The sequence below is a fragment of the Nerophis lumbriciformis genome, linkage group LG07, assembly GCF_033978685.3.
Source record: "Nerophis lumbriciformis linkage group LG07, RoL_Nlum_v2.1, whole genome shotgun sequence".
Classification (NCBI taxonomy): domain Eukaryota; kingdom Metazoa; phylum Chordata; class Actinopteri; order Syngnathiformes; family Syngnathidae; genus Nerophis; species Nerophis lumbriciformis.
Window position 1 is genome coordinate 52,654,508 of NC_084554.2, and position 17,993 is coordinate 52,672,500.

The following is a 17,993-nucleotide window of genomic DNA, read 5'->3' on the forward strand; positions in this document are numbered from 1 at the left end:
ACCCATCTAAGTCTAAGACTAGACTTAACCCATCTGAGTCTAAGACTAGATCAGACCGATCTGAGTCTACGACTAGATCAGGTCGATCTGAGTCTAAGACTAGATCAGGCCGATCTGAGTCTAAGACTAGGTCAGACCAATCTGAGACTAAGACTTGATTTGACCAATCTAAGAGCCTCTCCCTGGCTCATAGAGGGAATTATCTCCTCACACTTTAAAAAACATTTAAAGCAGCAATAAGTAAGACTAGATCAGACCAATCTGAGTCTAAGACTAGATCAGACCGATCTGAGTCTAAGACTAGATCAGGCCAATCTGAGTCTAAGACTAGATCAGACCGATATGAGTCTAAGACTAGATCAGACCGATCTGAGTCTAAGACTAGATCAGACCGATATGAGTCTAAGACTAGATCAGACCGATATGAGTCTAAGACTAGATCAGACCGATCTGAGTCCAAGACTAGATCAGACCGATCAGAGTCTAAGACTAGATTTGAGCAATCTAAGTCTAAGACTAGATCAGGCCGATCTGAGTCTTAGACTAGATCAGGCCGATCTGAGTCTAAAACTAGATCAGGCCGATCTGAGTCTAAGACTAGATCAGACCGATCTGAGTCTAAGACTAGATCAGACCGATATGAGTCTAAGACTAGATCAGACCGATCTGAGTCTAAGACTAGATCAGACCGATATGAGTCTAAGACTAGATCAGACCGATCTGAGTCTAAGACTAGATCAGACCAATCTGAGTCTAAGACTAGATCAGGCCGATCCTAGTCTAAGACTAGATCAGGCCGATCTGAGTCTAAGACTAGATCAGACCGATATGAGTCTAAGACTAGATCAGACCGATCTGAGTCCAAGACTAGATCAGACCGATCTGAGTCCAAGACTAGATCAGACCGATCTGAGTCTAAGACTAGATCAGACCAATCTGAGTCTAAGACTAGATCAGGCCGATCCTAGTCTAAGACTAGATCAGGCCGATCTGAGTCTAAGACTAGATCAGACCGATCTGAGTCTAAGACTAGATCAGACCGATCTGAGTCTAAGACTAGATCAGACCGATCTGAGTCTAAGACTAGATCAGGCCAATCTGAGTCCAAGACCAGATCAGGCCGATCTGAATCTAAGACTAGATCAGGCCGATCTGAGTCTAAGACTAGATCAGACCGATCTGAGTCTAAGACTAGATCAGACCGATATGAGTCTAAAACTAGATCAGGCCGATCTGAGTCTAAGACTAGATCAGACCAATCTGAGTCTAAGACTAGATCAGGCCGATCCTAGTCTAAGACTAGATCAGGCCGATCTGAGTCTAAGACTAGATCAGGCCGATCTTAGTCTAAAACTAGATCAGGCCGATCTGAGTCTAAGACTAGATCAGACCGATCTGAGTCTAAGACTAGATCAGACCGATCTGAGTCCAAGACTAGATCAGACCGATCTGAGTCCAAGACTAGATCAGACCGATCTGAGTCTAAGACTAGATCAGACCGATCTGAGTCTAAGACTAGATCAGACCGATCTGAGTCTAAGACTAGATCAGGCCGATCTGAGTCTAAGACTAGATCAGGCCAATCTGAGTCTAAGACCAGATCAGGCCGATCTTAGTCTAAAACTAGATCAGACCGATCTGAGTCTAAGACTAGATCAGACCGATCTGAGTCTAAGACTAGATCAGACCGATCTGTGTCTAAGACTAGATCAGACCGATCTGAGTCTAAGACTAGATCAGGTCGATCTGAGTCTAAGACTAGATCAGGCCGATCTGAGTCTAAGACTAGATCAGGCCGATCTGAGTCTAAGACTAGATCAGACGATCTGAGTCTAAGACTAGATCAGACCGATATGAGTCTAAGACTAGATCAGACCGATCTGAGTCTAAGACTAGATCAGGCCAATCTGAGTCTAAGACTAGATCAGGCCGATCTGAGTCTAAAACTAGATCAGGCCGATCTGAGTCTAAGACTAGATCAGACCGATCTGAGTCTAAGACTAGATCAGACCGATATGAGTCTAAGACTAGATCAGACCGATCTGAGTCTAAGACTAGATCAGGCCAATCTGAGTCTAAGACTAGATCAGGCCGATCTGAGTCTAAGACTAGATCAGGCCGATCTGAGTCTAAGACTAGATCAGGCCGATCTGAGTCTAAGACTAGATCAGACCGATCTGAGTCTAAGACTCGATCAGACCGATATGAGTCTAAGACTAGATCAGACCGATCTGAGTCTAAGACTAGATCAGACCAATCTGAGTCTAAGACTAGATCAGGCCGATCCTAGTCTAAGACTAGATCAGGCCGATCTGAGTCTAAGACTAGATCAGACCGATATGAGTCTAAGACTAGATCAGACCGATCTGAGTCCAAGACTAGATCAGACCGATCTGAGTCCAAGACTAGATCAGACCGATCTGAGTCTAAGACTAGATCAGACCAATCTGAGTCTAAGACTAGATCAGGCCGATCCTAGTCTAAGACTAGATCAGGCCGATCTGAGTCTAAGACTAGATCAGACCGATCTGAGTCTAAGACTAGATCAGACCGATATGAGTCTAAGACTAGATCAGACCGATCTGAGTCTAAAACTAGATCAGGCCGATCTGAGTCTAAGACTAGATCAGACCGATCTGAGTCCAAGACTAGATCAGACCGATCTGAGTCTAAGACTAGATCAGGCCGATCTGAGTCTAAGACTAGATCAGGCCGATCTGAGTCCAAGACTAGATCAGACCGATCTGAGTCCAAGACTAGATCAGACCGATCTGAGTCTAAGACTAGATCAGACCGATCTGAGTCTAAGACTAGATCTGTCCGATCTGAGTCTAAGGCTAGATTTGAGCAATCTAAGTCTAGGACTAGGTCAGACCAATCTGAGTCTAAGACTAGATTTGAGTAATCTAAGTCTAGGACTAGGTCAGACCAATCTGAGTCTAAGACTAGATCTGTCCGATCTGAGTCTAAAACTAGATTTGAGCAATCTAAGTCTAGGACTAGGTCAGACCAATCTGGGTCTAAGACTAGATTTGACCAATCTAAGACTAGATCTGACCAATCTAAGAGCCTCTCCCTGGTTCATAGTGGGAATTATCTCCTCACACAGAAAATGGCTTCCTGGCCAATCTAAGTCTAAGACTAGATCAGACCAATCTGGGTCTAAGAGTAGATTTGACCAATCTAAATCTCAGACTATATCAGACCAATCTAAATCTGAAACGAGATCAGGCCAATCTGAGTCTAAGACTAGACTTAACCCATCTAAGTCTAAGACTAGACTTAACCCATCTAAGTCTAAGACTAGACTTAACCCATCTAAGTCTAAGACTAGATCAGACCGATCTGAGTCTAAGACTAGATCAGACCGATCTGAGTCCAAGACTAGATCAGACCGATCTGAGTCTAAGACTCGATCTGTCCGATCTGAGTCTATGACTCGATCCGTCCGATCTGAGTCTAAGACTCGATCAGACCGATCTGAGTCTAAGACTCGATTTGAGCGATCTAAGTCTAGGACTAGGTCAGACCAATCTGAGTCTAAGACTTGATTTGACCAATCTAAGAGCCTCTCCCTGGCTCATAGTGGGAATTATCTCCTCACACTTTAATAAACATTTAAAGCAGCAATAAGCAACTTTTGGGATGACCCATGGACTTAGAACTAGTTGAATGGACACCTGTGACATGGTCTGAGGGGGTCTGTATCAGTCTTACTGGCCCCTTAGTGACTTTGATGATGGTTCCTGCCACACAAAAAACTACAAATTAAACCGTAAAATCTATTGTCAATTTTACAGTCTACAATTTGATCATAAGTCAAGCAGATATTTAAGTACAGCATTTATCTTTATTTCACCTGAGTACATGATGATGTAATATTTAGATTTTGATATTGAATTTTTAAAGAAAAGCAATTGCGTGCAGTACATAATTGTTAATGTCAAAAAGGAAATAAATATATTTAGACTTGGAGAAGGCATTCGACCGTGTACCCTGGGAAGTCCTGTGGGGAGTTCTCAGAGTATGGAGTAACGGACTATCTGATTGTGGCGGTCCGCTCCTTGCACGATCAGTGCCAGAGCTTGGTCCGAATTGCCGGCAGTAAGTCGGACCCGTTTCCAGTGAGGGTTGGTCTCCCTCAAGGCTGCCCTTTGTCACCGATTCTGTTCATAACTTTTATGGACAGAATTTCTAGGCGCAGTCAAGGCGTAGAGGTGATCCGGTTTGGTGGCTGCAGGATTAGGTCTCTGCTTTTTGCAGATGATGTGGTCCTGATTGCTTCATCTGGCCAAGATCTTCAGCTCTCACTGGGTCGATTCGCAGCCGAGTGTGAAGCGACCGGGATGGGAATCAGCACCTCCTAGTCCGAGTCCATGGTTCTCGTCCGGAAAAGGATGGAGTACCATCTCTGGGTTGGGGAGGAGATCTTGCCCTAAGTGGAGGAGTTCAAGTACCTCGGAGTCTTGTTCACGAGTGGGGGAAGAGTGGATGGTGAGGTCGACAGTCGGATCGGTGCGGCGTCTTCAGTAATGCGGACACTGTATTGATCCGTGGAGCTGAGCCGGAAGGCAAAGCTCTCAATTTACCGGTTGATCTATGTCACTATGGTCATGAGCTTTGGGTTATGACCGAAAGGACAAGATCACGGGTACAAGCGGCCGAAATGATTTTCCTCCGCCGGGTGACGAGGCTCTCCCTTAGAGATAGGGTGAGAAGCTCTGTCATCCAGGAGGAGCTCAAACAAACTAAAGCCGCTGCTCCTCCACATGGAGAGGAGCCAGATGAGGTGGTTCGGGCATCTGGTCAGGATGTCACCCGAACGCCTCCCTAGGGAGGTGTTTCGGTCACGTCCGACCGGTAGGAGGCCACGGGGAAGACCCAGGACATGTTGGGAAGAGTATGTCTCCCGGTTCAATGATACATTCCATGCCATATGATCCAGTCTCTGTGGGGGTTTAACTCGTCAAACGTTTCACTCTGCCTGGCAGCCTGCAAAGCCGTCATGAAGTGTTTCCTGGACTCTGACAAAACTATCATCTCCACTTTCTGCCACTTGCCTCCCCCGCAGGAAGATAATCGGCCCCCTGGTCACCCGCCACAGCAAGCTGTGGTCCAACTTCTGGGGAGCTCTGAGTCTGGACGGTTATTACGCTCGCTCGGAGGATTACGTCGACATCGTGCAGAGAAAACGGGTGTAAGTCACGTGTTTTGATGAGGTCTGACGCGAAAGCAACTTTCCTTACCTTGCGGTTCCTGTTTTTGTGTATTTGGGATCTGCATAGGTCCTGAAAATATGAACAACAATCCTATCTTCCTTTATACTTCCTCCGACTGAGTCATTCGGAATTTGCCACATGTAGACCAAAGAACCACCATCACATGTTATGTAGACCACGAGGAAGTGTTCTAAAAAATTACAAAAGGACTACTAATCTACATTTAAACATGTAACACTTTCTAATGGTGGTTCCTCTCTTTAAAAAGGGGAACCGGAGGGTGTGTTCTAACTATCGTGGGATCACACTCCTCAGCCTTCCCGGTAAGGTCTATTCAGGTGTACTGGAGAGGAGGCTACGCCGGATAGTTGAACCTCGGATTCAGGAGGAACAGTGTGGTTTTCGTCCTGGTCGTGGAACTGTGGACCAGCTCTATACTCTCGGCAGGGTCCTTGAGGGTGCATGGGAGTTTGCCCAACCAGTCTACATGTGCTTTGTGGACTTGGAGAAGGCATTCGACCGTGTCCCTCGGGAAGTCCTGTGGGGAGTGCTCAGAGAGTATGGGGTTTCGGACTGTCTGATTGTGGCGGTTCGCTCCCTGTATGATCAGTGTCAGAGCTTGGTTCGCATTGCCGGCAGTAAGTCGGACACGTTTCCGGTGAGGGTTGGACTCCGCCAAGGCTGCCCTTTGTCACCGATTCTGTTCATAACTTTTATGGACAGAATTTCTAGGCGCAGTCAAGGCGTTGAGGAGATCCGGTTTGGTGGCTGCAGGATTAGGTCTCTGCTTTTTGCAGATGATTTGGTCCTGATGGCTTCATCTGGCCAGGATCTTCAGCTCTCACTGGATCGGTTCGCAGCTGAGTGTGAAGCGACTGGGATGAGAATCAGCACCTCCAAGTCCGAGTCCATGGTTCTCGCCCGGAAAAGGGTGGAGTGCCATCTCCGGGTTGGGGAGGAGATCTTGCCCCAAGTGGAGGAGTTCAAGTACCTCGGAGTCTTGTTCACGAGTGAGGGAAGAGTGGATCGTGAGATCGACAGGCGGATCGGTGCGGCGTCTTCAGTAATGCGGACGCTGTATCGATCCGTTGTGGTGAAGAAGGAGCTGAGCCGGAAGGCAAAGCTCTCAATTTACCGGTCGATCTACGTTCCCATCCTCACCTATGGTCATGAGCTTTGGGTTATGACCGAAAGGACAAGATCACGGGTACAAGCGGCCGAAATGAGTTTCCTCCGCCGGGTGGCGGGGCTCTCCCTTAGAGATAGGGTGAGAAGCTCTGTCATCCGGGGGGAGCTCAAAGTAAAGCCGCTGCTCCTCCGCATCGAGAGGAGCCAGATGAGGTGGTTCGGGCATCTGGTCAGGATGCCACCCGAGCGCCTCCCTAAGGAGGTGTTTAGGGCATGTCCGACCGGTAGGAGGCCACGAGGAAGACCCAGGACACGTTGGGAAGACTATGTCTCCCGGCTGGCCTGGGAACGCCTCGGGGTCCCCCAGGAGGAGCTGGACGAAGTGGCTGGGGAGAGGGAAGTCTGGGCTTCCCTGCTTAGGCTGCTGCCCCCGCGACCCGACCTCGGATAAGCGGAAGAAGATGGATGGATGGATGGCACTTTCTAATGGTCGAGATCAGGGGTTCTTAAACTTTTCCACTACAGAAGGCCCTAGGGCCCACTCAAATAATAACACTTAACTATTAACATTACCCTTGATTTTAACCGTATTCAATCATTCTACATAACCTACTCAGTTCACAACCTTGTCAAAGGATGTTCATCAAAAAGATTATTATTCATTTAACAAATAAACCTTAGGTTGGTCCAGACCAGGGGTCGGCAACCTTTACCAGTCAAAGAGCCATTTTGACCAGTTTCGCAAATTATAGAAAACCTGGGCTTCACGGTGGCAGAGGGGTTAGTGCATCTGCCTCACAATACGAAGGTCCTGAGTAGTCTTGGGTTCAATCCCGGGCTCGGGATCTTTCTGTGTGGAGTTTGCATGTTCTCCCCGTGACTGCGTGGGTTCCCTCCGGGTACTCCGGCTTCCTCCCACTTCCAAAGACATGCACCTGGGGATAAGTTGATTGGCAACACTAAATTGGCCCTAGTGTGTGGATGTGAGTGTGAATGTTGTCTGTCTATCTGTGTTGGCCCTGCGATGAGGTGGCGACTTGTCCAGGGTGCACCCCGCCTTCCGCCCGATTGTAGCTGAGATAGGCTCCAGCGCCCCCCGCGACCCCAAAGGGAATAAGCGGTAGAAAATGGATGGATGGATAGAAAACAATAGGAGCCGCAAATTTATTTTGAAATTTTAAATGAATTAACACTACATACAAAGTTTTTTTTTTTTGCTTTGTGCTATTCATAAACTAGGGGTCTCAAACACGCTTTCCTACATCTTTATATGGAATTTGAAAGCTGGTGCGGCACGCGGGTTTTAAATGAATGGCTGAAGTTTAAACTATAACACTCTTACTAATGATGCGCCACACTGTGAACCCACACCAAACAAGAATGACAAACACATTTCGGGAGAACATCTGCACAGTAACACAACATAAACACAAACAGGACAAATACCCAGAATCCCATGCAGCCCTAACTCTTCCGGGATACATTATACACCTCCGCTACCAAACCCCGCCCACCTCAACCGACGCACAGAGGGAGATTGTAGAGTGCGTCAAATGTCGTACCATCATGGCACGCCCTTATTATAGCTGTAAGGGTGAAAATTGGTGAATATTAATCCCGGGAGTTTTCTGCGAGAGGCACTGAAATCCGGAAGTCTCACGGGAAAATTGGGGGGGTTCAGCAAGTAAGCTGCTGAGCCGCATCAGAGTGATCAAAGAGCCGGTCCAGGCTGATGAGAAAGTTAAGTACTAACCAAATATAAGAAAATACTCATAAATAACTGACTGAATATAAATATGTACCGTATACGATGATGTTGTGCTAAAATGAAAAAGCTAAATTAATACAGAATGTGATTAGTATGTAACTAAACTGTTAATAAAATGAAAGTGGAAATGAAAATACTTTTAGTCATAATCTTTGCGCTTAAAACACTTCTGTGACTTTAGAGCCATACTTCTGTTTGTTTGAGATTCATTACTGTTTTTATTTACAATTTACACAACGTGACAACTTCACTGCTTTTGGGTTTTGTAGAATGCCCACATAAGTACGTCCATCAATCTGTGATGTCACAAATGGCCCACTGTTAAAAAGAACATGTGCAAACTCACGCCCAAATACATTGGTTGGAAGCTGTGGCATTGTTTAACACCAGTATCCAACATTGTAACATTGGAAGCGCTACAGGTGCATTAAAACCCAAAACAAACAGGCTAAAGAACAGCTTCTTCCCCAGGGCCATAACCATCCTGAACGGACTGCCCCATTGTCCCTCATAACTGCCTTCTCTTCGGTGCAATAACCCATTCCACCAACCACCCTGTTTTTTTTTTGTTTTTTTTCATGTATATATATACTTCTACATTTTTTATATTTTTATATATTTGCACATTGCCCTCAATCTCGTTACCTTGCGTAATGACAATAAAGCTGATTCTGATTCTGATTCTGAACATTTATAAGTCAGAAAAGGTGAAATCCATCATAGGCTTCTTCTAGAAATGTACAAGCGAAATACTCATGAGCCGCACTAGATGCTGTAGCATGTGGCACATGTTGACTAAACTCCATCCTGGGCAATGAACCCATCAGATGTTATCTAAAAATAACGTATACCTGCACCCGTAAGCGTAAACAGTGCCCCCCGACAACATACAACTAGCTCATCCGTGCAGGACAAAGGGTAACAAGGGTTCAGAAATACAAAACAGAACCACACACTTTTAGACATATGGTCTTATTTCTAGTAACAAAAGACCACCTGCATTGTAGCAAAGACATTTCCGTGTCAACTGATTCGTGACATTGTTTCCAGGGGTTTGTGGAACATTCCTTACATGGCGCACATATACCTGGTCCAGGGCGGCGCTTTGAGGAAGGAGCTGAAAGAAAGGAACTACTTTGTTCTTGAGAAACTGGACCCGGACATGGCTCTGTGCAAACACACCAGAGACCTGGTAAGAAGGGGCCTCCCTAGAGCTATTACCTCCAAGACATTTGAGAGAAATACGAAATGCTATGAACCGTAATCCTGTACAAGCCCACAGCACAATGGAGAGTGGAAGGACGGCAAGTATGCGTTGTTTGTGTGTCGTGATGGCATGATGGCACTGTGCTCATGTCCTGGTCAGCTTCATGTGTTGTGCTCGTACCCTCTGTCTGTCCAGTTTGTTTCAACCACCTGATCAAAGTTGTCTCCGCACTTTGAACTTTGCTACATGTCGAGTTGTTGACATCTCACCTGTGTAATTCCAACTCTTCTGCATGTGTTCGTCCTTGGCTAATGCATCAAAACCTCAGCTTCACAGCGACTCTTGCTACTTGGCGCCCCCCCTCCCCCGTGTTGCTCTGTTGGCCTGTGTCTTCATCTGAAACAATCGTTGATGTTACCCTATTGATGATGCTTCTCCTTCGTTTTAGACCAGTCACAGAGAAAAAGAATCCCCTTCTCCGGAATCATTCCATATGCTCAGGCCCCCAAAGGTTTCCTTTTGTTTTGATTACTGCACTATTCTGAAAGCTCCATTTCCAGTGGGTTAGCACACAGAAGCCATTTCAAGCTCCGGCTTGTCAATGTTTGGGTGGATGCTCGAGTATTTCATAGGTACCGTATTTTCCGCACTATAAGGCGCACCTAAAAACCACAAATTTTCTCAAAAGCTGACAGTGCGCCTTATAACCCGGTGCGCTTTATATATGGATAAATATTAAGATTCATTTTCATAAAGTTTCGGTCTCGCAACTTCGGTAAACAGCCGCCATCTTTTTTCCCGGTAGAACAGGAAGCGCTTCTTCTTCTACGCAAGCAACCGCCAAGGTGAGCACCCGCCCCCATAGAACAGGAAGCGCTTCTTCTTCTACTGTATCATTTCCTTTGTGTGTTTACATCTGTAAAGACCACAAAATGGCTCCTACAAAGCGACAGGGATCCGGTTCATGAAAAGACGCAATCTCTCCATCCGCACACGGATTACTATTTCACAGCAACTGATATTCCTGTGAACCGCACTGTGGATACAACGGGAGCACGTACGGTGAATATTCGCACCACAGGGAATGAGAAGTCATCCTTCACTGTGGTTCTAGCTTGCCATGCTAATGGCCAGAAACTTCCACCCATGGTGATATTCAAAAGGAAGACCTTGCCAAAAGAGACCTTTCCAGCCGGCGTCATCATAAAAGCTAACTCGAAGGGATGGATGAAGAAAAGATGAGCGAGTGGTTAAAGTAAGTTTAAGTTTACGCGAAGAGGCCGGGTGGCTTTTTTTCACGCAGCTTCGCCCATGTTGATATACGACTCCATGCGCGCCCACATCACGCTGGTTTTAATATATTATTAAAGTTTGACTGACCTATTTGACTGTTTTTTTGACATTCCTTTAGCGCAGTTAGATGCGGCTTACAACACGGGGCGGCTTATAGGTGGACAAAGTTTTGAAATATGCCGTTCATTGAAGGCGCGGCTTTTAACCCAGGGCGCCTTATGGTGCGGAAAATACGGTACTTCCATTCTCTAGTTAGTCTTCCAAGTTTGTGTCCACAGCTCTTAAAGTTGTTTCGAGCTTAGGTCGTACTAGTCTGAGCTGGACCACGAAGATCGTTGAATACAAAATCTAGTAAACGCAAGACCTTGTCGGGAAGCTCTCCCCTATAGTCTAAAACCATCTTCTCCCTTGAGATACACAGACTTACAGTATCTAATCCTAGGCTAGTCTTTTCATCACATGTCAACCATCTGGGCAACATCCCAGCTTTTATTCTTACTGTGCATTTATCATTCTTATTTGCCACAAAACCTAGTCTGATTTCGAGTCCCAAGCCTCCCCGCAGAAGGGACCATCGTTCCTAGAGTTTGCACTCTTCTCCCGCCCTTCCTCTCAACCTCACCAACCCCAACCCTGACCTCTTCCAACCCCCACCAACGACCCCCTGATCCACTTTTACACCACCCATAAATAATCTTAGATTATTTATATGGCTTCTGTTTCTGCTCTACCTCGGTCAAACAAGCACAACAATGATCTTAAGTCTCTTCCAAGGTTTTGTGTATGAAACTAACGGTTTCTTTTCCGCCGCAGGGAATCTTCATGTACTTAACGAACCGCCACAGCTTTGGAAGGCTCATTTCCACAGCCAATTATAACACCTCTCGTTCTAACGGTGACCTGTGGCAGATCTTTGAAAACCCTCTGGTGAGTCGCCACTCGCATATTTTTAAGAAGCCATTATGAGCTGAGTCTGTTAGTGACTGGCATGTTGTGCGATGGCATGTGGCACCGGTGGGAGACTGCTTGTCGGAGGGGGGGAGAGGATTAGAGCGGCCTGGTATGCAGGTCATGAAACAGTCCAAAAAAGTCCTGGTAATATAAAAGTCTCACTCTTTCGCTCTTTGCAGGACTGGAAGGAGAAGTACATCCACCCCAACTACATGAAGATTTTTACTGAGAACGACATCGAAGAGGTTTGTTTGTGTTTACTGCGTGGATGAATGTTTTCACTTCACTTACAAAACAAGGTGAGGGTGAGATTAGTCTCAATAATAAAGAATCATTAATTCACCTTTTTCATTCGTTCAGAGTCTGTGCACCATTCGTTTTTTGTTTGGAATAGAAACATTTGTACATAAAAATATATTAACCCCAATTGAAAACCGGACAACGGATCGTTATCGGCAGAACAAGAAGGAGTCCTTACTGATGCTGGATTTGAGAGAAACTGAAAAACAAAAGGACAAAAAAGGAGATGCAAGGTCGGACGTGACAAAGGAGGTGAAAGGCAAAAACTCCAAGAAGGTTTCGAAGCTCCGAAACTGTCCAATACTGATCCAGGCCTAGGTAGGCCTTGTCGGAATTTAATAATGTTTTTGAAAATGGGAATTAAAACAATATATTTTATATTACCCTTTGTCACCGATTCTGTTCATAACCTTTATGGACAGAATTTCTAGGCGCAGTCAGGGCGTTGAGGGTATCTGGTTTGGTGGCTGCAGGATTAGGTCTCTGCTATTTGCAGATGATGTGGTCCTAAAGGCTTCCTCCGGCCAAGATCTTCAGCTCTCACTGGATCGGTTCGCAGCCGAGTGTGAAGCGACTGGGATGGGAATCAGCACCTCCAAGTCCGAGTCCATGGTTCTCTCCCGGAAAAGGATGGAGTGCCATCTCCGGGTTGGGGAGGAGATCTTGCCCCAAGTGGAGGAGTTCAAGTACCTCGGAGTCTTGTTCACGAGTGGGGGAAGAGTGGATCGTGAGATCGACAGGCGGATCGGTGCGGCGTCTTCAGTAATGCGGACGCTGTATCGATCCGTTGTGGTGAAGAAGGAGCTAAGCCGGAAGGCAAAGCTCTCGATTTACCGGTCGATCTACGTTCCCATCCTCACCTATGGTCATGAGCTTTGGGTCATGACCGAAAGGACAAGATCACGGGTACAAGCGGCCAAAATGAGTTTCCTCCGCCGAGTGGCGGGGCTCTCCCTTAGAGATAGGGTGAGAAGCTCTGTCATTTGGGGGGAGCTCAAAGTAAAGCCGCTGCTCCTCCACATGGAGAGGAGCCAGATGAGGTGGTTCGGGCATCTGGTCAGGATGCCACCCGAACGCCTCCCTAGGAAGGTGTTTCGGGCACGTCCGACCGGTAGGAGGCCACGGGGAAGACCCAGGACACGCTGGGAAGACTATCTCTCCCGGCTGGCCTGGGAACGCCTCGGGATCCCCCGGGAGGAGCTGGATGAAGTGGCTGGGGAGAGGGAAGTCTGAGCATCCCTGCTTAAGCTGCTGCCCCCGCGACCCGACCTCGGATAAGCGGAAGAAGATGGATGGATGGATGGATGGATGGAATTAAAACAAGTGGGAAAATTAGTTTCTCTATTCCCAGTGCAATGTTTGGGCAGATGGGTCGATGTCTCTTTTCCGTACTCTGGTCTGTGAGCGACCAGAACGACAACAGAAGAAGGAGAGCGACGTACGCTCACCCGTTTGCCTGCTCGATAAAGAAACAATACAAAGTGCCACTCTCCATGTCCTTTGACATTAAAAACACAGAAAAGAAGGCTTTCCCGCGACAAAGTCGTTTTGACGACACTGACGTGGTTCTTTATCTGCTGTACCGGGTCACTCACAGACCAGGATCCTGAAACTGCAATCTAGAAAGGTGTTTTCCACTCATTATTTTAGCTCCTATCTTCAACACATTCGGATAACATCCATTCATCCATCTTCTTCCGCTTATCCGAGGTCGGGTCGCGGGGGCAGCAGCCTAAGCAGGGAAGCCCAGACTTCCCTCTCCCCAGCCACTTCGTCCAGCTCTTCCTGTGGGACCCCGAGGCGTTCCCAGGCCAGCCGGGAGACATAGTCTTCCCAACGTGTCCTGGGTCTTCCCCGTGGCCTCCTACCGGTCGGACGTGCCCTAAACACCTCCCTAGGGAGGCGTTCGGGTGGCATCCTGACCAGATGCCCGAACCACCTCATCTGGCTCCTCTCCATGTGGAGGAGCAGCGGCTTTACTTTGACCTCCTCCCGGATGGCAGAGCTTCTCACCCTATCTCTAAGGGAGAGCCCCGCCACCCGGCGAAGGAAACTCATTTCGGCCGCTTGTACCCGTGATCTTGTCCTTTTGGTCATAACCCAAAGCTCATGACCATAGGTGAGGATGGGAACGTAGATCGACCGGTAAATTGAGAGCTTTGCCTTCCGGCTCAGCTCCTTCTTCACCACAACGTATCGATACAGCGTCCGCATTACTGAAGACGCCGCACCGATCCCCCTGTCCATCTCACGATCCACTCTTCCCTCACTCGTGAACAAGACTCCGAGGTACTTGAACTCCTCCACTTGGGGCAAGATCTCCTCCCCAACCCGGAGATGGCACTCCACCCTTTTCCGGGCGAGAACCATGGACTCGGACTTGGAGGTGCTGATTCTCATCCCAGTCGCTTCACACTCGGCTGCGAACCGATCCAGCGAGAGCTGAAGATCTTGGCCAGATGAAGCCATCAGGACCACATCATCTGCAAAAGGCAGAGACCTAATCCTGCAGCCACCAAACCAGATCCCCTCAACGCCTTGACTGCGCCTAGAAATTCTGTCCATAAAAGTTATGAACAGAATGGGTGACAAAGGGCAGCCTTGGCGGAGTCCAACCCTCACTGGAAACGTGTCCGACTTACTGCCGGCAATGCGGACCAAGCTCTGACACTGATCATACAGGGAGCGGACCGCCACAATCAGACAGTCTGATACCCCATATTCTCTGAGCACTCCCCACAGGACTTCCCGAGGGACACGGCCGAATGCCTTCTCCAAGTCCACAAAACACATGTAGACTGGTTGGGCAAGTGTGTAAATGTCTGTCCGCCTGTCGATCTCACGATCCACTCTTCCCTCACTCGTGAACAAGACTCCGAGGTACTTGAACTCCTCCACTTGGGGTAAGATCTCCTCCCCAACCCGGAGCCACATTCGGATAACAGATCACGGATAATGATCTGTTCTTCGTTTTTTATAGTCAAACTAAAAACCGTAATTATTAAAAAATAATTGTTCTATTCCAAACGAAGAAGGAATGGCCGCGACATACAAGGACCCAGGAGCTCCATGCTCCTTTGTTTCCTCCTTTTGGGTCCTTGATGTTCCCCTCTTGTGTTTTGTGCCAGCACGGTGGACCACAGGGGTTAGTGCATGTGCCTCACAATACAAAGGTCCTGAGTAGTCCTCAGTTCAATCCCGGGCTCGGGATCTTTCTGTGTGGAGTTTGCATGTTCTCCCCCTGACTGTGTGGGTTCCCTGCGGGTACTCCGGCTTCCTCCCACCTCCAAAGACATGCACCTGGGGATAGGTTGATTGGCAACACTAAATTGGCCCTAGTGTGTGAATGTTGTCTGTCTGTGTTGGCCCTGTGATGAGGTCACGACTTGTCCAGGGTGTACACCGCCTTCCGCCCGAATGCAGCTAAGATAGGCTCCAGCGACCCCGAAAAGGACAGGCGGTAGAAAATGGATGGAGGGTTCGGGCCCCTTTGGCGAATTCCGCACAGCTTTTTCCGTGAACTTTAGGATCTGCCTCCGGGAGCCTTTTGGCCACACCGTAGTTTGCTATCAGAGACCAGAGGAGATGCGGAGGAAGAGACGAGGTTCACGGAGACTTGGCTGAACGGAAACATTTTGGACACCTTGGTCTCCCTGGACGGATTCTTACTCATTCGTGTGGTCTGGACGTTGGCCTGAGAGCTAGTGGGCAGCTTAGGATGGAGTCGGTTTCTTTGTTGGGTCTGTTTCTGGCCGTGCTGCCCAACACCCTAGCGGACTATGGAGTGGAAAATTGTGGTTTTGTTTTGTTTCGTCGTTTGTCTTTTCTTTGGTGCAATCATATGTGCACGATATGTATTATTTATTGCTCATTTTTTGCTTTTTCGTTTGGTTTTGCTTTTGCGGCTGTATGTAGGAATGGATCTGCTCAAGTGGCAGCCGGTTGCATCAACTCTGCTTTTTTAAAGTATTTTACGTCCTTTGATTAAAGTAATCAAAGGACGGAGAGGAGAAAGGAGTTCTAACTATCGTGGGATCACACTCCTCAGCCTTCCCGGTAAGGTCTATTCAGGTGTACTGGAGAGGAGGCTACGCCGGATAGTCGAACCTCGGATTCAGGAGGAACAGTGTGGTTTTCGTCCTGGTCGTGGAACTGTGGACCAGCTCTATACTCTCGGCAGGGTCCTTGAGGGTGCATGGGAGTTTGCCCAACCAGTCTACATGTGTTTTGTGGACTTGGAGAAGGCATTCGACCGTGTCCCTCGGGAAGTCCTGTGGGGAGTGCTCAGAGAGTATGGGGTATCAGACTGTCTGATTGTGGCAGTCCGCTCCCTGTATGATCAGTGCCAGAGCTTGGTCCGCATGGCCGGTAGTAAGTCGGACACGTTTCCAGTGAGGGTTGGACTCCGCCAAGGCTGCCCTTTGTCACCGATTCTGTTCATAACTTTTATGGACAGAATTTCTAGGCGCAGTCAGGGCATTGAGGGGATCTGGTTTGGTGGCTGCAGGATTAGGTCTCTGCTTTTTGCAGATGATGTGGTCCTGATGGCTTCATCTGACCAGGATCTTCAGCTCTCACTGGATCGGTTCGCAGCCGAGTGTGAAGCGACTGGGATGAGAATCAGCACCTCCAAGTCCGAGTCCATGGTTCTCGCTCGGAAAAGGGTGGAGTGCCATCTCCGGGTTGGGGAGGAGATCTTGCCCCAAGTGGAGGAGTTCAAGTACCTCGGAGTCTTGTTCACGAGTGAGGGAAGAGTGGATCGTGAGATCGACAGGCGGATCGGTGCGGCGTCTTCAGTTATGCGGACGCTGTATCGATCCGTTGTGGTGAAGAAGGAGCTGAGCCGGAAGGCAAAGCTCTCAATTTACCGGTCGATCTACGTTCCCATCCTCACCTATGGTCATGAGCTTTGGGTTACGACCGAAAGGACAAGATCACGGGTACAAGCGGCCGAAATGAGTTTCCTCCGCCGGGTGGCGGGGCTCTCCCTTAGAGATAGGGTGAGAAGCTCTGCCATCCGGGAGGAGCTCAAAGTAAAGCCGCTGCTCCTCCACATCGAGAGGAGCCAGATGAGGTGGTTCGGGCATCTGGTCAGGATGCCACCCGAACGCCTCCCTAGGTTCAAGGTTCAAGGTTCAAGGTTCAACTTTATTGTCCCCGCGGGGAAATTTGTCTTGGGCACAGTGCATCATTGCTTTCTTAACATACCCAAAAACAACAGAACAAAAACACAAGCACAGACACAACCGCAACCATACAACTAACATTTAAACATCAGAACATGGAGCTTAATAGACATAGGTGGCACTTTGATGTAGGCATAAAATCTACAGTATGGAGCTAAAGATAAAGTACCAATGTGCATTGCACTAGAGCTCATGGCTAAAGTGCTGTGTGCTAAAGTGCTATGTGCTAAAGTGCTATGTGCTAAAAAAGTGCTAACCTATGTATTAAAATTCTATTGCACATTGTTGGTCAGCTTAATGGAGGCTGGAACAAATGATAATTTAAGGCGGTTAGATTTGCATAGTGGGACCCGGAGTCTTCTCCCTGATGGCAGGGTTCCATATTCAGGAAAGAGTGGGTGTTGTGAGTTGGAAATAATTTTCTTAGCTTTTTTCCTGACTGCCTGCTCATAGATGCTCTGTATAGGCTCATATTCTTTCCTCCCTACGATTTTCATTGCCGGGAGGTGTTTAGGGCACGTCCGACCGGGGAAGACCCAGGACACGTTGGGAAGACTATGTCTCCCGGCTGGCCTGGGAACGCCTCGGGGTCCCACAGGAAGAGCTGGACGAAGTGGCTGGGGAGAGGGAAGTCTGGGCTTCCCTGCTTAGGCTGATGCCCCCGCGACCCGATCTCGGATAAGCGGAAGAAGATGGATGGATGGATTGATTAAACCCTCTTGTTTTCATGGGTTGCCTTTTTTTGTGGGACAAATGAAGTCTACCCAATCCTGCCATGTTCTAATAATCATCATCTTTGTGTGTTTGGCTTGCAGCCTTGCCCAGATGTGTTTTGGTTCCCGGTCTTCACAGAAAGAGCCTGTGACGAGCTGGTGGAGGAGATGGAGAACTTTGGTTCGTGGTCGGGGGGCAAACACGAGGTCAGTCCTGCCTCGCTGAAC

The 17,993-nt window shown here is 48.0% G+C and overlaps 1 protein-coding gene across 3 annotated transcripts in view; it reads left to right on the plus strand.

Annotated features, from left to right (window-relative positions):
* The window catches only part of plod2 (procollagen-lysine, 2-oxoglutarate 5-dioxygenase 2), a 166,123-nt gene that overhangs the window by 133,222 nt on the left and 14,908 nt on the right, over positions 1-17,993 (plus strand). For 2 of the 3 annotated variants that reach the window (XM_061964876.1, XM_061964878.1), the window contains exons 12-17: positions 5,072-5,197; positions 9,166-9,307; positions 9,771-9,833; positions 11,429-11,542; positions 11,746-11,811; positions 17,868-17,972. In XM_061964876.1, the coding sequence (XP_061820860.1) occupies positions 5,072-5,197; positions 9,166-9,307; positions 9,771-9,833; positions 11,429-11,542; positions 11,746-11,811; positions 17,868-17,972 (616 nt within the window). The remainder of the gene's footprint in view (positions 1-5,071; positions 5,198-9,165; positions 9,308-9,770; positions 9,834-11,428; positions 11,543-11,745; positions 11,812-17,867; positions 17,973-17,993) is intronic. The other variant, XM_061964877.1, reaches the window with a different exon arrangement.